A 21,113-nucleotide genomic window follows, 5' to 3' on the forward strand; every position below is an offset into this window, starting at 1 on the left:
GGCTCGCTCTGGTTCCCTGAGGACCAGGCTGCTCCCTCATCTCCCTCCTTGGAGCATGTGGGTGCAGGTGCTTTGGTCGCAGCCCCTCGGGCAGGCTTCAAACCCTGCACTTAGGAAAGCATCCTGCCAAAATGTCACATCCCACAGCTGGAGCCTACAGGAGATACGGTGTAAAGCAGGTCCCACAGCTAGGATCTGGCTCCTGGCTCCCTGCGGCAGTGCAGCCCTGCCTGTTGGGGGTCCGGAGCACTCCCTCCTCTGCTCAAGTCGTTTTAATGCCCTGATTACTGAAGTGGGTAAGTCACCATCTTGCTTATAATAATTACAGATTTCCTCTGTGATTTTTTCACTCGTCGGTTGCCACAGCAACGGTGCAGTGGCTCAGCCGAAATGCTGTCACAGGGATTTAAATCCAAAGCGGCTCAGCCTTTTCCTGTGCTCTGGCGCACCTTCCCTCTTGCCCCCCGGCACCATGGCAACCTGGCGATGGCATCCCTGCCTCGGCGATGGCACCCTGTGCTCGCTTTCCCTGCGTCCACGGGCCTGAAGGGATGCTGCTGTTATTTGTGCATATCCGCATCTCTCCCATTCCCTGTCTCGAGCAGTGCGCGGCGGGAGGTGGCGTTAGGATGCGTGCTGGCTGCTGTACTGCCTGCGCCTGTGCACGACCTGAAGGAACTGAACCGAACCAAGGTTATTTTATGACAGTTGCGTGTCTGGGTGTCACCCTCGGGATATTTGCAAACCAGAGTAAAATGAGGGGGTTTTATGGACAAAACCTGTTCTTCAGCTTCCACAATTCTTGAAAACTAAGGGGCCATTTCAAATGTTAGTACAGTCTGGCTCTGCATCTCAGGAATTTGTTTTCAGAAATCTGCCAAGAAGGCATTCAGGTGAACTCAGACTCCCAGGGGTCTGAGCTGACGCGCTACACCCACGTGCCAGAGGTGCTGGAGTAGCAACAGGCAGAGCCAGATGATCTCAGTTTGAGGCGAGTTGGGTATTACTCTCTGCTGGGTTTGGCTGAGCACGGGGTATAGCTTGTGGGAGCTGGTTTCATTAACCTTCATTAACTGGGGCATTCCCTCCAGCTAAGCTGCAGGGTCGCAGCTCGGGGGTTTCCTCTGGGTGATGCCTGTCCTCGCTGCCAGCAGTCGCGAGCGGCTGCTGGAGGGAGCTGACAGCAATGGCATTTCTCACGAATGCAGCCAGCAGCAGCCTACTCTAAAGTGAAGGAGAGAGCGGCGTTTTCAACCGGCAAGCTGGCTGCGGGGAGTTTTCATCCAAGTCGTGTAAGTGCCTTTGCCTTGTGCCTTGCGTGTGGTAGGGCTTAGCACAGACTCTGGCCGAGCCTGCAAGGGCTGCGCTCCCATGCTTTCTGCTCAGAGGTGAATGCGTGTCTCTATGTGTGTGTGCAGGCATGTGTGATGTTAAAATGTCCCTGTCATGCATATGCACGGTTAGCTGTTCCCCGGTTTGTTTGCTGGACCCCTTGTAAAAGAAATCTCCCGCATGTGTCTGCTTTTCTGTGTTTTCAGCTGAAATGGGGGTCACCTTGAGAAACCAGAGCACTCGCTCCCGTTTAAGATGTTTCCCTTGGTTTGGTCCAGGCTGCCTCCAAGTGAGCTATTTTATGACTTCAGGAACCAGAAGAATAAATTGTGCTTTTACAGTACATTTTATTTGATGATATTTATCTATCTATTTTCATGACCTCTGAGGAGGCAGTGGTAGGATGCTGAGGAATGAAATCTTACACCTGAATATATCTTACAACTGAATTTCCTTGGAGGAAGCTCCACTTGAGGGTATTTTGCAATTTTTTTTTTTTTTTTCCAAAACCGCAGAATGCTTGTGGAGCAACTAATCTGAAAAGCATGGCTGTGTCATAATTTAAGCTGTTTAACCTGTTGAGCGCTGGACTCTTTTGGTGTGGGAAATGTGTGGAAATTAACAGGCATGGTTTGGATACGTTGTTGCCATCTGCATTTAAAATAACGGATTCAAAATATGCAGGCTTGAAGAGAGGTTCTTATGGGTAGCTCACTGGTAAAGTTCACTGAAATATCAAAGTGCAATTTTTTTCAGTGGGAACTATTAAGGTATGACAAACTAAAAAAAATTAAGATTTTTTCAGCTAACATTAGTTTAGTTGTGCTTGGTTTTACCAACATATATGTACAGTTGTGCCATTCATGTAGGTATTTTTAGCTGTTGACCTGGAACTTGCCCAACTTCTAACAGATGCTCTTTAGACCCCATTTTTTCTTTTCCTGAGACAATGTATTTCTTTCACATGGAAGGTGTAGGCACATCTCATCCCAGCTTAGCTGTACCAATAGTTCTTGAATCAAAAATGAGCTGCTCAAAAGCTTGGTGGGTCACCTGAATCCTAGTGTGCCATAATTGCAACATTCCCACCTGTTCTTTTTCATTGGATTATGGACCAGGAGTCTTTTTTGTCCAATATTTGTTGGAGAGAGGGAAAACAAAGAGAGACAAGGGCAGAAAGATTAAAAAAAAAAAAAAACAACGAAAAAAAAACCCACAAAGATTTATTCATATCCAACCAACAAACCCTGCTTAGAAGACATCTAAAGAGAAGAACCTGGACACATGAGTGTAATGAGGCTTCTGACTGTAGATGAGTTTTAAAACTCGATGGAAGGTCTGAAGGTTTCTGTTCTAGCTTCACTGTTGGTTCAGCTCTGACCTAATTGTTGGTCTCATTAGGCAGGTGGGTATTGCCATGTCATGATGGATACTGTACAGTACTTTCAAGCTATAGACATGAGGTTTTTGTCTTGTGCATTGCGTCTTGCTTTGGTTTTTTGCTGCAGTTTTCAGAACAGACTGACTTGAACGCCAGCTGAATGTGGAGTGAGATAAGGTAGCTGTGCAAAAAGCCAGTTTATTAGGGAAGACTTATACTGTCGTGTGCAATATTTACTGTTTTGTCAAGACTTGAAAGACAAAACCAGTCTCCCCATTTCTGTTCCCAACAGTAGTGGGAGTGTTTGATCCTGTTGGTGTCAATAAATAAATAAGCAACCATGAATAACAGACACTTGAGCTTTCCTTGTAACTATGACAACTGTGTCCTTGACAACTTAAGTACAATCATGGAGTTTCCAATTACATCCTGTTCTAGACAAAGCTGTTAAGGTTATTAGAGGAATAAACAGCAAAAGCAACTGTCAGCTTGTGAAGTGTTTTCTGGCAAAAGCCATTTTGGTGGTAGATAGATGTTTCCATTTGCAGATAGCTGTGGCTTGTTTTGTTGTCAGCGTTGCTTGGTGGGAAACGCCTTGGTGAGCTGCGCTCTCCAAGGACAAACCCGCTGTTCGTTGGTGAGAGTCACTCTTTGCCCTGACTTTTTCGGCTGCTGCCTGTGAAATTGCACCAGATAAGTGTTGAGCTTCAAAGTGCTCAGGGGTCTCTCTTCTGATGTGTGGGTTGTCCCGTAGACCCAGCAGACCTCTTCCACAGAGTGTCGCAGTCCCTGTAGTGATCCTGATACGTGGCCTTGGTGTTGTGGGGTGCTTGTAACCTCCTTTGCTTTTGAAGTACGAGGCTGTGGCCTTTGGTTGACCAAGTTGGGTGAGGAGCAGCTTGTTTCTCTTTTCTGTGCCGTCTCATGAGGATGGTGCTAGGTACTGTTCTAACTGAAGTCGAGGGTTTCAGCTCTGTTTTGTGCTGGCTTTATATAGCTGCTGGATGGAAAATCTAATGCCGGCCTTATATGAACACTAGATGTAAATTTTCTTGCAACTACCTCTTAACAGGACTTTCCTATTCCCGTGATGATTTGAGATAGCCTTAGTCTAGCTAGCACTAGAAATTCTTGGTGTTACTCTAACAAACTTATCTTGCAAATGCTGTCGTAAGCTAATTCAAATTTTTTTCAGAACTATACTTTGAAAAAACACCTGTTGAAGTAAAAGGACCTGTTGTATTTCATTGTGTGCACTCAGGCTTTCATAACTACATAGTCTATATTGAACTCTTAACTCTGCTTCTGGGACCAAGTGAATTGCAGTAAAATACATCAACATGCTGGCAGGCTTCTTTATTTATTTACTTTGTTGTTTACTACATTTAAGTGGCTAAAGCAGTAAGTCAAGATTTCTAATGTCACCCTGCGCTCTGTCAATAACAACTGGTTAAGTCATTCAATTTTTTCCTGCTTTGATCTATTGGATGTGCACATGCCCCGTCGCCCCAAGGGAGGGTGGGGTGGTGCTTAATGATTGCAGTGCATTTTCAAACAGCGAGTGCTGTATACACTGAATCTTTTTATGTAGATACCACGATGCCGTTAGGTTGCCCCGTTCTTCCTCAAACGTAGACTAAGGAAGGACATGAGTATGTTTAACGGATGACAGACTCAACTGTCTTCCACCTCACCCATACTTAATACTTCTTTGTGAAATTGCAGGGATATTCCAGGCTCTGGGATCTCCTTGAGCTGTTTTTAGAAGTAAAACACTTGAGCTGCATCACCTAAGTCATGAAAGATGCTTGTTCACGAACACTGCAAACCAGGAGACTTGCCCCCCTTTAAAAATCCAAGGCTGTTTGTTACTATTTTTTTTAAGATAGGGCCCTTCAACTCTCTGTTTTGTGGGCCCCAGACACAGAACAATATCTGCCAGAAGTTGGTGAAAAAGTTGGTGAAAACAATAAAAAATGAGTAACAAGGGATTTTCAGGAGTTTATGGGGTGCAGAATGTCGAAGGACTAGTTAAGATTTTTCCTTCTAACTTGTCACGCTGTTGCAGAGTAAGATGATAAGGCTTGGGCAGCATGAATGAGGCTTGAAAGCTTGTCCCTGCTCAGCTCAGAAGCTGCAGTCCCATCCAGCTCTGGTTTTGGCAGCCTTTCTGTCTTTTCCCTCTTTCAGAACTACTTATCTCATCTCTGACTTACCATACGGTAGTCACTGCTTATGTGACGGGGTCTGTGACTCCCTCTTCTTAGTGCACATGTCCTGGCCCCATTAGCCAAACTGTTTCCAGCTTGCCCCTGATATATTCCAGTCTGATTCTCTTCCAGAAAAGCTGTTTGAAGAGCCCTGATGTGCAGGTGTGGGAGCATTGTGGAGGTTAGAAAGGAGAAACAAGAGCTCATGGAAGATAAACACCACAAAAAAATGAACTACTAACACTTTGTCATGTTGTGGGTCTTTGTAACAGTAGTTGGACTCACTGTCCTATGAAGCTGAGGAAATTAACTTTTAATTCCAAAAGAAAGTCAGCTTTGCAGTGTTTTCCCACTTCCAGCACGGCTACCTGAGTACTGCCAGTCTTTTCAACATTGTTCTTTTGTTTTAGTCACAGGAACCATAGCTGACTTGGCCTCTCAATTTGCAGTTTCTTCCACTGTTAAAAAACAGATGCAGAAAATGCAGTGTCAAAGCATGCTGAGCTGTGAACTGAAGAGCCTTCTCGCCGCTTTGAAAAACACCCTCTTTGCAAACTGTCTATACCAGCTCACCTCCAGGATGCCAGGGCAGGCTGGGGGTGTGGAAAGGGTGGTTTGGCTTTCAGGCGTAATGCTGGTGCTGCCTGTGGGCTCCCGACAGAGGAGAAGGGTCCGCCACCGTCTGCGGGATGGCAGAGCTTCAGGACCTTGGGCTGCTGCCCCTGCACCCACCAGCAGACCCTGCGCAGCTCGCAAAGCGAATAAGCCTTGCGCTGTTTTCACATTGAGGTGGATCCAAGCACACAGGAGTAAAAGATAGTTTGAGATGTTTTAAATTTCATAACAATTAACACGTAGCACGATCATACCCTCGCTGCTGTGTGTCATAGAAAAGTCAAGTGAAGGAAAACAGCAAAGGAGGAATTAATTTGCCGTTACCTCCCTGCTCCCCTGCCCCCTCAAATATGTATTGTGAAGACTTGTGGAGTAATTGCAGTGTGCAGCTTGTGCTGCTGTTTCTAAACCACTTAATTGTTCCAGTTAAATGGGTTTGGAGCAGCTGAGGGACAGATTAATGTGCCCCCATGAATTTAAAACAGGCTTCTGTGTCTTTGGCATGAGTTGCAAGAAAGAGATGCAAATCTGCAGCGCTGACTTCTCATCCGTGTCTTGCAGTCTCTCTGTTTCACCTCTTACCTTTGCATCTATCCCGAGGATGCTTTCAGAGGCAGGTTTTTGCAAGCTGCAGTCTGAAATGCAGATGTCATGCTGCATTAGCTTCTCTGCTAGCAAGTGAGAAAGTTGTATGAACTCCTAGTTTGTATATTTTCGCTCTCATATCTGGATCAAGCCCCCCTGAATGTTGGGATCTCTCTTTTTTTTTTATTTTTTCAGGGGTTGTCCCTAAGAAACATGATCGTGTTAGCTCACAGAAACAATGCGTCTTTATATGTTGACAATAGGCTACTGCTGCTGAATGACTGTTGTCATTCCTAGTAACTAATTTTGCCTGTCAGAAATAATCACTCAGTACAGAATTTTAAGAGCTGCTGTTGAAAAAAATACATCCAATTTCACATTGTGTGCATTTAAAAAATCCACATATCCTTATATTTCATGTGCTCAACGAGCTTCCTCTTTGAAAACAATTTTTCTTACTAAAAGAACGTGACTGTGACTTAAACCGTATTTGCCAATGCATGTGTTTATGTAATGCAAAATTACATACAAAGATATATGCAAATACAGCTGTTTTGTACTATTATCTGTAACGACGGCCTTCGCCAGCTCAGACAGTTGCCATCAGAAGAACAATATTTAGAGAAGACTTTTATGAATCTCTTTTTCTGGAAAAGCCTCACTTCTCTGAGGTCTAAGGTAGCTAGCGTTTAATCACAAATCTAATCCAAACACTGTCCTTCACATCCCCTTTACAGTCCGATATCTGAAATTGGTGGATGTATTTTGCCTAGATTTTAAAGAATCTGAAACTGTATGCAGTTGCTCCGAAGCAGCAGTGGTGATGGAGCGTGGCTTTGCTGCAGTTTTGACATGTGCACGAGAGCCGATATCTGCTGGCTTGCAAACTGTGCCGCTGCTGCTTGCAGTGCTAGAACAAGCTAGGCCTGTGGGAATTGATCAAGAGATGGATTATGGAGGCAAAATTCAATTGGTTATTATGATAACCAAATAACATGTGCTTAGACAAGTATACCAATCGCATCGGCTGATCTCCTGTGAGAATTTGTATGCATAACGGAGACGGAAAAGAAGTTGATTTTAGTTATACTCAAATGTGAAATTACATGATTTATTCTGACTCTGGACTAGAAAATGGTAAAACTTTTTATATAACAACTGTCAAGGAAAATTAGGGCTGAGCTACTTTATTTTTAAACCTCTTGCAACAATTTTTTTCTACGAGTATTTCAGAAAGCCAATACCATTTCCAAATACATTTTTGAGCCTTTTATGAATATTGCATTTTAACCATTGAAGGATTTAAGATAAACAGTAAATATAAGTAAAAAATAAAATAACATTCTGGGAGCAAAGACGTAGGAGTGGTTCACCTAGGGAAGGAAGAGTAGGTACCACTGCAGGGAAACCTGGACGCTGGTGGGTATGACCATGTAGCGTGACTTGAAGGTATGTTTGATTTGTATGTGAAGAGGCATCTCATCATTGTGGGGAAGGTAGACTAGTCAGTTTGTAGCACAAACGCCCACGGGAGATGACTGAAGGGGACTAGAACAACAAAGCAAACCTCGGTGGGTTGTTTTAGCTTTCCGTCCTAGGTACGTTTGCACCGCACCCTGTGTTAGTTCCTGCAAAGCTGCGTTCACATTAGCTTTTAACAGGCTCCTAGACTTTTAAAAAGAAATACTTTGCAGAGCAAACTTAAGGAGGGAACTGTAGATTGCAGAAGTACAGACGAGATAAATAGCTCTGAGCAGAGGACATCAATCAAGGTGGTTAATCATTGTGAGAGGTGCTGGGCTGATTCACCCTTTAACAGCTTTTTTCCACAGTGGTAGTCTCACTGACTTAGACTCGCATTTGTTTTTTCCTAGAGGATGGTCATGAGGTAAGCAATTTATGGTATTGGGATATTTCTTTACACATCGATTATGCAGAAGTTAGCACAACTAAAGAAAGAAGCTGAGAGTGAAAAATTAATGAATGAATTAAATTAACCTTGTCTTATAAGTGAATTTACTTTTTTCTGAAAAAAATTAACTACTTCCCTCTACGTGTCTGACCCAAAACCTTACAAAGCTAATCTAGCTTTTTCCAGCATGCGCATGAATGTTGTGCAAGTGTTTGCTCACCTTGGCAGATTTCAAAATACCTTGAATTTTAAATTGAACTCAGAGCAAACTAAGTGAAACCAAGTGCTGCGTCGATTGTCTGGGAAGGCACGGGGAGTTGTCTTTGTACCTGAGTATTAATAGATCCGTGAATTAATAGATCTGTGTAGGCAAGGAGTTTTTTGTTTTCTTCTGCCAATTTTGAAAAAGCTCAAGCATGAAGGAAAGCAAATGGTATCTTGCCTAAAGACAACACAGAAATTAAGTTTCTGATTCATTAGTGTTGGGTAAGAGATCCTTCCTATCACGGTAGCAATAGATCAACTGCTTCCCTGCATCTAGTCATCAACATCTGTGTGCATGTTTTATTGGTGGCACAGAAATTATGTAAGCAGAAAGCTATGATCTCTTTCTGCTGGAAGATCAGCTTCATTCTCAGAGTGTATTTGTTAAATAGAGTTTTTCCCAGGAGGTTTACAGGTAATAGTGACATTTCATTTGGGCTGCAAGCCTCGGTCCTTTGCTTCTAGATGGTCTACACCCACTGGGGGTGGAGGGACATCCAGTGAAATGAAAAATGCCAGCTTGGTCTCTGTACAGGCAAAAAAGGCTTCTAATGTCCTACATAGAACACAGGGTACCACACTCCTAAGTGTAAAGTTTGAATTTAACCTGTACCCTGGATAATAATTCAATGACCTGTTTTATCTACTTAGACTTCCAGCCAGGCTTTCTGCATAGGTGATCCAGAGTGAAAAAGGAGTCATATTATCGTCCATGCTACTTGACCTTACAAGGTCATTTATATTTAACTAGCTGAGGTGGAATCACAGAACAGTTGAGGTTGGAAGGGAACTCTGGAGGTCATCTGGTCCAACCCTCTACTCAAGCAGCATCATCTAAAGCAGGCTGCTCAGGACCATGTCCAGTTGCGTTTTGAATATCTCCAAGCATGGTGACTCCACTCTCTGGGCAACCTGTCCAGGGTTTTTCTGTGTTTAGATGGAGCTTACTGGATTTCAGTTTGTGCCCATTGCCTCTTACCCAGTCACTGGACACCACTGAGAAGACCCTGGCTCCTTCTTTACTCCCTCCCATCAGGTATTTATTACACATTGATGGGATGCAACCTGAGCCTTCTTCAGGGTGAACAATTCCAGCTCTCACAGTCTTGCTTCATAGAGATGTGATTAATAGGTAGAAACTGTTTTTTCAGAGGATTGATTTTCTTTTATCTGCTGTCTTTTTGTATTAGATGAGATTTTTCCCATAAACTTAGGTCAAATCAAAATAACAGATTGGCTTGAGAGACTGCCTGGAAACAATTTTTAAAAAGTTCAACGTAGTCCACATACATAGAGAAAGTAGAGAAGAAGAGCAAGGGAAAACAGATAATGATCTTTACCCCCTGGCCCCGCTAAAGCTGAGAGATACAGATTTAGCCTAGAAGTCATTTGCCTCAACAAGACCTAGCATCAGACTTGGGTCTCAATCCTGAGACAGCTCTGAACATCAGCTGTAATCCGTCAAAGCATGCTTTGAGTTTCTTTGGGTTGAAATGAGTGAAAGGGGAAATTGAAATGAATGGCACAGTAATAGTGGCTGCATCCACAGGGGCATGAATAACTGTTTGCTTTTCTTTTTTTCAGAACGTTAGCCAGAAAGAAATCTCTCAAGATTGAGTGTTTTGAGTAAAGAAAAGATAAAATGGCGTCAATGTTGCTTAGTCGACAGCTGACCTGTTGCCTGCAGCAAAGCTCCAGGCTGCTTGTATTTGGTAAGTGATTCTTTTATGTTTTCTTGGTTTGTATTTGTTAAGTGTTCGCTTCGTGCTCATGGAGAAAATTCCAGTGTGAACATTGCTGGGGTTTGTCTGTTGGTGTTGAATCTTTCAAAACTTGAAGAATACGATATTCTGCATCTTAGATAATGATGCAGTTGTAGTCCAGAAGTGGCCCACAAAGGTGCTGTGGTTTTTTGTTGTGGGTTTGATTTTTTTTTATTATTCTGCAAACGAGAACTCATTTAGTTAATAATTTGTGCTGTGAACATGCTAACTGAAACGAAGCTCTTCAGCCCTTGGAACTCCGCTCTTACAGAGCTACTTTCTGATGCTATGTGGTGCAGAGATGAAACAACCATCCATCAAAATCAGCCTTTTTTGTCTTTGTGCTATGTAGCGTGACCCTGCCCATCTTCCCTTGTGGGGAGGTTTTGTGTGACTGACATGAAGAGGTGGCCCTCACTGGGGATGTGTGCTTCTGCCTGTAGTTAGCTCTAGTGTGAAATAAAAACCTACCACACAGCATCAAGCTACTTTCTCGTAAGTGCATAACAACGAGTTCTTGCTTGGCCCCGGCTTGTAATTTAGCATGCATATGTGTATATTAAGCCTGCAATCTCTGTGAAATAGATATAAAAACTAAATTTCTGTTGGCTGCTTTGGACAAAGCAGTGTAGACTGTAAGATCTAGCATCCATTTCATGTGCTCTTATACTGAATGCAGTATGGCTGAATGGCTGTTTCTGTGACCGAGTAAATATTAATGTCTCTTCTCTCCTCCAGCCCTTCTTCTGCAGTGCCACTGTGCTCCTTCTGCCACTGCCAGGCAAACACAGAACCCGTCCATTTGCTCAGAAACTTAAACACGATTGATTTCCTTTTAAATAGTACACTTTGGGGAGCAACTGACCTTTGGCTTAAAGAACACAAAGTCTGGTCTTGTAACTACTGGAAAAGTATTAGGTCAGTGTTTCAGTACAGGATGCGCTTCTATTTATAGGAGTGACGCACTGATTTTCTGCGCTGTGCAAGAGCAGTGATCGTTTGGTCGATAGGGGACAACGGAAAGTGCTTGCAGCAACCAGGCCTTCGTTAATTGTCAGTCCTTTGAGCTAATCTGTCATCTCAGTATCACTTAATGCTTCCTGTCCCTCCCAGTATCTTGCACACTTCTATGCTGCTTCCCAACCACAAAGACAAATATATTGCAGTTGTGCAAAATACTTGAGGTCACTGGAGGGCAGATGCGCTAACTCACTCTTCCTTTCTTAGCGTTGCAATGAGGGGGTGTAGATCTTCAATAAGAAAGGAAAGCACCTCCGGGCTCCATTAATCCATCCTTGCTTTCAGGAAACTTGGAAGTGGGAAAGCCTGCTAAAATATTGAAGCAAAGAATAGAGGGCCTTGGCTGCGGGTTGTATAACAGACCTGTGGCCTTGGGGACTGAATGCTTTGTGTGTGTGTCCAGAGATTAGAAAAGGTGGAGCAAGAGGAGAACCCCTCACCAGAAGGAATTGTATCCTGGCAGTTTTTTAGCCTGCAACATTCTTGGCTGACAGAACAGTCAGGAGGCTTTGATGCTTATAGTAAAAATCAGAGCTTCAGGCCATTTTTCTGGTGAGCCCCAGCCAAGGTTGCAGTGCCGCTGGTCTCTGCTGGCTTTTAGGGAAATGCTGAGGGCAACGTCCAGGAGCTCTCTGCTCCCGAGTGCTCTCCTCCAAGGTGTTTTTGAGCACTCAAGTTCAGAGCTTTACAGACTGAAAAAGACTTGTACATTACTCCCACAAAAATCCTGCAGTGACATTTGGTCTGCTGATTTTTTTTTCTGTGAATACTAAAGTGACAGGGTTTGCAAAGGGGAGATGGAGGTGGAGAGAAGGAGAGAATAGATTGCCTCTTGATAGAAGTTTCTACATCTGTGGGCTGTCATGTTTCAGTTGTGTGTGTGCATTAAGCACAATAATCCTGGTCAGCTTGAATCTATGATAAATTTATTTACAGAAAGATATTTTTTCATCCTTGATTATTTCTGATTTTTAAAGCAAATGTGGGAGTCAGCGTTGTGCTGACTCTGGGCATGAAGTAAACTGCTGACAAAAAAGGGGCATGTGAAAAGGCAGGATCTTGGCAAGTTTGCATTCACTGCAGCAAAGAATTACATGCACGTTCACTGTTGTAAAACATGTGGAAACAAGGATAACTAAGCTTTATATTAATCAAAATATTTCTAGGAACCTTTTCTCTAGTTGTACATGGGGGATAGTGTTTAATTCTAATTAAGATGGATTTCAAGCCCTCAATCTTTTAAGGAACATGGGACAAGAGGTAAGCATCTGGTTGGAGAATCTTTTTTACTTAACCGTTGCTTGTAGTGTTCTCATTACTAGCACAGTGCTAGCCCATGGCAAGCTAACTAGACAGGGAAAACGAAAATCATTTAAGTTGATCAAAATGCAAAAGCTAAGCAAAAGATATGAAAGTAATATGTAACTTAATTCTTGCCCAAAAATGTGAAGCCTGTAAGTATTTGGAGTCCTTATGCCTTCCTTAAAAATAAGCCTTAATCAGGTATGTTTTCATTTTCCTTATGTATTTGATCTACTTGATAGTTTGGCCTCAAAGATAAAGTTCACTAGAATTTGAAGGATGGCAGAAGAATGACAAGACTGAGTAGCTAGCCTAATCTTTTTTCAAAAGAGTCCTGCGTAGTGCTGTCAGTACGGTAACAGCCAGGCAAATCCAGGAGAGGCGGCTGATGTTGGAGAAATGACGACATGCCTCCGTGTTACGTCTTACCTGAATTGAGTTCTATTGCTACTGTCAGCCCAGTGTGCTGCAAGGTGATCACAACTGATCGTCTGAATGTGAATACTTACTCCGCTTTGTGCCAGCTCTGGTTTTATCAGCTGTGCCGCTGTAGTAGGAAAGCTGTTCGGTTTCCATGCTTTGGAGGCAGATGAAGATGCAGTCGGTTGTTAGCTGGTAGGGTAGTACCATAATTATGAGGACAGGCTGGAACTCCAGAGATCTAGGTTCAGTTTCCTACTGATTACCCCAAGGGGTTGAATTCGTCTTTGAATCTTGAACTGGAAAGCATGCCAAAAGGTCAGTCTTCTGCCTTAAGGTAACATCAATTTGCATTAGTGCATGCCTGTGCTTTTCTAGGATGCTGATCTGTTCTTAAAGGCCCCCAGCAGTGTGGCTCCTGCAGCCTCCCCAGGCAATCTGCTGTATTGCTGAACTGACTTTACCTTTAAAACTTTTTTCTAATATTTAACCTAAGTTTCAAAACAGGAAAAAAATTAAATTCTTGCTATTTGTCCTGCCCTCAAAGGACCTGGAAGCTGGAATGTTTATTTTTTATTTGCAGCAGCCTTTTATGTATTTGAAACCTATTACTTCCCCCAAGACCTCGTATTTTTTTCTCAGCTGGTCTAAATACTGTTCCAGTCACTCCTCGTAGGTCCAGTTCTATTCCTCCAGATTCTCTGCACTTTTATTGCAGTGCCCTAAAGGGACTAACTCTGGTTGAGGCTGTACCTCACCCATCTCAGTCTGTTTCCTGTCTCTCTACAGAGGATAATAATGTTTTATCTCGCAGGTGTGCTGCAGTAAGCTCTGAGAGATGTTCATATTAATTATTGACTTGTCCCCATCACAGTTACCGGAAAGAGGTTGGAAAGCCATGAGAGATTTATTCCCAGTCCTACTTTTGTCTCCAGTATTAATCCTTGCTAAGACTTTTTACTTTTTCTACTCAGTTTGTACATTAGGAACTTCCCTAGGAAATCAGAGGGAACAACCTGGATATGTGTGAGGGATGTGTGGGAGAAGCAAGGATCAATTCCCTTCACTGGATTGTAGAGGACACGGACTTGAGGTCAGCTTGATGCCTTGGGAACTGGCTGTTGATGACTGGCGTGCAGCCTCTCCCACTGGACTGAGGAACCTTTACTTTTCTGCTGATCAAACGTTCCCACAAAAAGCTGAAATGTATAAAAATGTTCATGTAAAAACCTGTTGTTGGAAGGAGGGTCTGCTACAAGGCTAAGTTTGGACTTCAGTTCTCAGTTTCTTGGGTGAATGTAAGGCCTTTGATGTTCCTATCTAATTTTCTTGCTCTTTCTGTGCCTCAAAGGGTGGCTGTGGCAATGCTGGCTGTGTTTTCCCACCTGGGTGTTCCTGGTAGCTGTTCATCTGTAGAGGTGTCCTGAAGAGCTCTCATAGCCGTTACTCTGGCCTGTTGTGCTGCAGATGAGGAAGGATGTTATGACTGATTCAGATCACAAGATCTACAAGAAAACTAGCAGTTGGATGCTCCTGTAACTCTGCTGAAGAGTTGATTTGGGATTATGCTGTGATGGGGAGGGGGAGCTATTCTTACTCTTTCTTACGGGAGCTTCCACTTCTGTACGGCCTGTTTGGTATCGGATTTTTTCTTCATCTTTGGAGAATCCTGTTCCGATAAAATCTCCAGTGTGTATGTGGGAGTACTGAAACACAGAAAATCTCATGTGGAACAGCTTCTGATCTTACAGCACTCTGTAAATAGCAATCTCAGTTTTCACAATATTATGCAATAGCGATGTTCGTTTTCCAAACATCTCTAGCTAGCCTGGCCTTTTGCCATTCCATTTCAAGATCTGTTAGTAACAGATTCTACTTGCAACACCTAAAAGAGGACTTGGGGGAAATCACAGTCCTCCTACTTTTGGCTGTCAGGGCCTCCACGCTCTAAAAATTCTGTCTGGAAGGTGGTTTGATAGGCACCGTGGAGTGGAAGTTACAGGCATGCATGGGAGATTGCCTTTCTGCGCTTGCACAGGGCAGCAGTGCTATGGCACAGGTAATGTGCCTCCTTGGGGACCGGGGAGCTTTCACTTTACACTCTTTCACAGCAAAACACTTGCATTTGAGAGATCTGGTATGCCAGCATGTATTTTCACTTATCTTCTTTTCTTTTTTTTCCTTGGGGTAGTTCCTCCTCTTAATTACACTGATGTAATTTCAGTGTCTCCACTGGTGTTTCTCCCAGGTAATATCCAGTTGTTGTACGCTCAGGAACTGTGATTATATGAGTGTTATTTGTGGTCAAACATACCAGAGGTTTAAGCACTTTCTTTCTAGGCCGGTGTTGAACCTAGCTCTCGTTGGGAGAGATCACTGCTTGGCACAGAGACCTGCTAACAGTAGCGCTCTTTGTGACTACCAACATCACAAAATGTTAGAAGGGTGTGCTTATATTAATTATGTTGCTATGGCAATGTGGTATTTTGTTAAAAATTGCTGAGTGAGACACCTGGTAAGTGATGAGAGTAGCATAGAAAAGAGAAGCTGGAAAATGAGCTTTTCTGTCTGCTAGCAAATGATGACATCCTGTTAGATGAAAAGGAAGGGTGTGATAATTTGCTGATGTTACTCAAGTGTTTAGAAAGACGATGTGTGTTGCATAGAGCTTTGAGAAGTCTGCAAGAGGCAAGAAAAGTAGAATTTAACTTATTGTACCCACCCTCTTTAAATGGGATGGGTAGAAAATTCTCTGCAAACCGTTCAGCTGATGTGCTCTCTGATAATTAGGCTCACTAATAGTACCTACATTTGTTTTTTGACTTCTGCCATGATGTGAAGAGAGAGCTTTGTTTACCAGGGAAAAGAGGGTGCTGTTCTCAGTCATATTAGCTAAATGTAATTTAAGAGCTTTCCTAATGCTTCTTCAGAGACGGACACTCTGCTGTAGCCCATTACCTCTACACACTTTTAAGATGAGAGCTGAGGTCATGTAATTTGGTCCTGTTCTTAAGTTAAGCTAATATAACACAAGAAACCCTTTTTCTGTTGAAGTTTGATCATAGACCTCAACAGAAAGTCAGTGGATTGACTTGGTCCATTGGCTCAAGAGCATAACTTTAATTAAACATCTAGGTACTGATTTACATACAAGTTATAGTGTAATATGAATTTAAGAATATTAACATAAAATTATTTTTTTTAAAAAACTGTGAGGATGTTTAGGCCAATAATACGTTTTTGTTGAGCTTTCACCTTTTCTTTTGAAGAAATTTTAAAACAAAAATGCCACGCAGCCATCAGGCTGTCTGCATGGAGGAGTTAGAGCAGTAGAGGTACATCAGTATCAACGGTGACAGGCTATCACGTGCATATGCTGTCAGTCCATCAGTGACAAAGTCATAATAAACATACACACTGTGGAGATTTCTTGGAGAGTTTCAGCTCCCCCCACTTGGGGAAATAGGGGTCTCACTTGACCTTTGTGGCATTTTCTGTATTCTAGATCTTTTGTTACAAAGGTAATGCCGTTAGTTCACTGAAGGACCAGCCACCAGGGATTCTTAATTCTTGAAAATACCTTGCTTGGACATAATAAGAATCTCAGTTTTTATCTGTCCCATCTCGACTGTCTTTTGGAGAGGCAAAGTGCAGTGTTCCAACCAAGACCTGATGTGCAAACGTCTAAACTCCTCAGTATCGAATTGGAGTAGCCCGAGTTACAGGATGACTTCAGGGTTTCTATTGCAGGGTGAGCTGATATTAAAAAGTCAAACAGGAATAATTTGGGCTAAGTTGTAAAGTACATTGAATACCTTCAAGACACAAATGCCAGCTGAGCAGAGCACGCTGCAGTTTACTAGGGGATGAAACGCTACAGTGTGTGATCTGATTTACTTGCATTTACTTGGATCATTAGGAGAATGCGGTGCTGATACTTGGTGTGGGGGGAAGCAAGAGAGACAGAGGATGGCCTCTGGGCTAAAATCCTCCTCAAGGCAAAACAAAGCAGGTATTGATGTGGCTGTCCGTCACCCAGTGTCCAGGTGCTTGGAAAAGCCTTTGCAGGAGAGCGAGCCACCTCCCGGAGCTATGCTCTGTGTGCAGGGCCTCAGGTGCCTGGAAGCAAGAGGCAGAACCCATGCCCTGTGGTTATTTGGGGCCCAGAGGACAAAGTGTTGCAGAGTATCCAGAGCAAGGGATGCCAAAAAGCTGGTGAGTCTTCATGCAGGGGGTGGCCAGACCATCTTTCACCAGGGCTCTGATGTCTGTGCCTTCTGAGAGTGGTCTGAGCTCCAAGTTTTGCCTGTACAATAAAGGCAGCCTGTGAGACTGTAATGAAACGGGCCGTCTGAAGGGGAGCAGTGCTGTGGCAATACTTCTCTGTTCGTTAAACTGCAGTGTTAAGCTGAGCGGGAGTCCTTAGCTAGTAAAAAATGCTGTGCTTCCTTTCGTTTCCTTCTCACAAGCATTTGGACAGGTCCCTGAGCGCTGATGTAGCGTTAGGCTTCAAAAGTCTTCAGCCATGTGGCAATAAGACAGTTTGTTTTCTTGCTGTTAAGATGCTCTTAGATGAGGAGAGCTTTTTATGTGTGAGTGCCAGCGACTTGCACAACCTGCGTGTACCAATAGAAGTCACACAGAGACTGAGCTCTTTGCCGGAGCCGGCCATTTAGACTATCATTAAATTTTCTGATCGGAGTCCCAATTTACTTGAATAACAGTAGGGGAAGAAAAAAAGAGTTAAAAGAGGGGAAGCAGGGGAACCATGTTTTTGTGTCCTTAAAATTTGGGTTGTTTTGTTTATTTTTAACCAACCCTGTGAACAAGTATGCATATCTGATGAGTAGTGAGTGAAGTGGGCTATTTGGAATAAATCTGTTGACCTTGCTAGAAATTGTGTGAGTTTGTGCCAAACATTTATGTCATACTCTCAAAGACAGAAGAGCTTCATTAAAAAATAAAAAGTTTGAGGATTAACTCCGCTTTGGTTTTAGCTTTTGCTATCAAAAGCTTTGTTAGTATGTTGAGGTTTTGGTTTTTTGAGGGTTTTGATCTAGCCTGTATTCTTCATCCTCTACCTAAGGCGAAGAAAAAAACCACTTTTCAAAATCCTTTGATCTGGTAACACAGGGCATTTTCATTTTATTTATGGCAAGCTGTTCCTTCAAATTCAAACCATAGCATTTCCCTGAGCTAGGAGGTGGAACGACTCTTTGGCAAGTATAAGGACCAATAAATCGGTATAGCTACCATTATACTGGTGTTAATAAAATGAGATACTCTGTGGGCTCCTGAAAACAAGTCTATAAAATTAAGTTTGTATCAGTGAATCAGCCTAGAAGTCACTTGCTTGTGGAGTCTGATGACGTGTAGCATGCTTTAGGAGATAACAAGCAAATGAAGGGAAACCTGTCACTTGTGTTGCTCATTTTTTTAGATGGCTCTGGTTCGCTGACTTACTGAAAATGATTGTGGTTTGGATAAGCTGCTCCTGATGCTGTTGTTTAAAAAAATAACGTCTCACAAATTGACCAACATTACTAACGTGATAAAAATGATCTTTAAAGCAACTCTTCCTCTGGGAAAACCTGTATGTTTTAGTTTCACTTGACCAATCTTTGCTGTGTACGAAAACCCATCTATTGATAGACACGAGCTGTGCCAGCGTGAATTAGTGCAGCACTGCACAGCTAAGTACTGTTTGTTTTTAATCGCTCACATGTGCCTTTAGCAAATATCTAGTTCAACATACCTATGCAAAAGAGGCTGTGGCATAAACAGTAGCAAAAAGATGATGATGATGATCTACGAAGCAGGCTGACCGGTTTTGGTCTTTGTTTATTACACAGCCTGGCTGATGGAAGCAACCTCCTCTTGACTTGTGGTGTTAAACAAGTTAGGACAACAGTAAAATATTCTCTAAATGAATTCCCTGTTGTACAGTTCTGTAAATATGTGTGTTTTCGTAGGGGAGACCGTGCCCTTTGCAATATCCACAACAGAACTTTCTTAGAGAAATAATTAGATTTGTGTTTAATTTAGAATCCTCCTCTGTTAAAATATTTCACAGATTGTCCTTTAGGGAAGTGGAAGAGGGAAATGTTATCCACACCTCACAGGTGATGGCCAGGAAATCTTTGACTGTTGGTCTCAGTTTTAGAGCCTGGCAGTCAGGCATCTTGCACGTTTGCAGGAGTGGCTTGGTTGTTAACAGAAGAGGAAGTCTTTAATCACTGTCCAAACAAATGCATTTTCATGAGAACTCAGTTAAAAAGACTGAGGAAGGCAGTGTGCCTGCATAAGCTGCTGCTCGGGATGGGAGGACCCGGGGAGATGGACAGAGGGGATGTGGCAGCACAGGGTCTCTGGCGGCAGAGCACCAGGCCGGGCTGGGGAAGGAGGAGGAGGAGGAGGACCATGCATGCGGGTTGTAGTTCACCTGTCTTAAATTTGCAGCTGTGTCAAATGATTCCAAGTATGCTGCTGGGTTTCCATATCTTTCCTGTTACTGCTGACTACCAAAAGGTCCTATATATTCTGTGCCTCTCTTAGTGCTTCCTCCTTCATCATATCAAGTAGCACCCAGAGCCTGGGGGGAGGGCAAGAAGAGGACACAGGAGAAGGAGAAATGTTTGCTGCTGGTTTGCTGCGATCTCCACTGGGGAAGGAGCAGGGTGCACAAAAGGGTTAGTTTGGTCTCTCTTCCCCTTTTAGACTTCGTAGCGTGCCTACTAAATCTGCAGCTTTATTGGCTATGAATTGTGTAGCTTTTGATCTTTTATATGCAGTAGCTTTTTTTTCCCCCAGTGGAGCAGTTGTCATGCAGTCCCCAATTTACATGAACGCTAAACAGAATGACACAAAAATGAAGTGGCATTGCTGTAACGAAACCTATTAATAGCTTTGCGGAGAGGCACTGACGCATCTCAGATATAACAGTTGGAATTAAAGCTGAGGAGAATAATCATCTTTGCAGACTGTTTTCCCAAAATGAGCAGTGAATTTAAGTGCTCGGTTAGAGATGCTTTCAAAGGGCTGTGATTTTTCAGATAAAGTTTCTCAAAATCAGGCTTGCTTGAGACATCTCAACTTGGGCTGACACAAACTGAGGCAAACATCTCTAATCACTGTTGGAAATTTTGGCGAAATGGCTGTATTCAAAACACTGCCGAGCAGTATCATAGTATACCTTCTGTTTTCCTTGGTAAATATTTGTTCTATTTGACAACTGTTGTTTCCAAACAAAAAAAGTTTTTAGTACGTTTCTGAAATAAAACCCTGGCAGTGAGAGGTGGTTACGGATGGAAGCGCAGAGCGGCCGGTGCTGCCTGGGATTCCCGGTGGCACTGCTGCACCCTGGTGCTTTTCGTGTGCGTGGGTGCTGGCCTGCCTCCCCATGCGTGTCCCTGTCTGGCCCTCTGACGGGTTGGGGCGTGTTGTATCATTTTAACGCTTGGCAGTCCTGCCCTGGCGTAGCGCGATGCTGGTGAATGGTAACTTCAAACTGCGCTGCTGCGCTGCTCCGAATCCCCCCAGGCAAGAGCTGGTATTGCCTGACTTCCAGTGGCGAGCGAGGCGCTCGTTTTGGGTTTTCAAATTGCACCAACTTAAAATGCCTATCACAGACTAAAACAAGCTATGCCCTCATCTTTCAGGTGTTGATCTGGTACAGGTGTGATACCCCGAAGTTAAGCTTATTAAGATTAATTTGTTGATGATACTGTGCTGGGTAAAGGCTTGCAGGTGCTTCCTGACAAAAATGTAATTGTTAAGAACATTAGTTTGGTTCAACACTTAACCACAGTGTACAGAGCAACCTCTTGCTGGTCACCTTGGTAGAGCTCTTGAGTCTGTACTTCCTTTGTTGCAAATGTACAATTCCCATATTATCCTGTAACCCCGTTAATGGAATATATACATATTTGGAATATATGCTTACCAGAACTCTCTCTGTCACATCAACTATGCCTAAACCCTGTATTTTGAAACAGTTACTTCAGAAATGGGAGCAGAGCCTGTTACTGGTGAAGCACAGGAATTTTTTGCCTTTTGGTTTCATTAAGATATGTCAAGTTTATTACGATTCCTCAATTACACACATGGATAAAGAACAGCAAGGTCAGAGGCAGGATCAGAGGAAAAACTGTCACTATTTTTGACCCAGATTTCAGAGCTGCAGTGCAAGATGCTGGGTTCATGTGAGATTTTGAATTTATTTTAAACACAGCCATTTACCTTTGAGACACAAATCTTTCCGAAACGGTGTTCTTTGAGCTATTGCAGAACATCACAATGTTTTTCACATG

At 43.1% G+C, this 21,113-nt stretch overlaps 1 protein-coding gene across 1 annotated transcript in view; it reads left to right on the forward strand.

Annotated features, from left to right (window-relative positions):
* The first annotated feature begins 1,218 nt into the window (after window positions 1-1,218).
* Window positions 1,219-21,113, forward strand: part of ABAT (4-aminobutyrate aminotransferase) — a 46,524-nt gene continuing 26,629 nt past the window's right edge. Inside the window, exons 1-2 of the mRNA XM_009278050.2 lie at window positions 1,219-1,292; window positions 9,884-10,011. Coding sequence (XP_009276325.1) covers window positions 9,942-10,011 — 70 coding nt within the window. The 5' untranslated portion in view covers window positions 1,219-1,292; window positions 9,884-9,941. The remainder of the gene's footprint in view (window positions 1,293-9,883; window positions 10,012-21,113) is intronic.

The sequence above is a fragment of the Aptenodytes forsteri genome, unplaced genomic scaffold, assembly GCF_000699145.1.
Source record: "Aptenodytes forsteri isolate BGI_AS27 unplaced genomic scaffold, ASM69914v1 Scaffold26, whole genome shotgun sequence".
In the NCBI taxonomy this organism is placed as follows: domain Eukaryota; kingdom Metazoa; phylum Chordata; class Aves; order Sphenisciformes; family Spheniscidae; genus Aptenodytes; species Aptenodytes forsteri.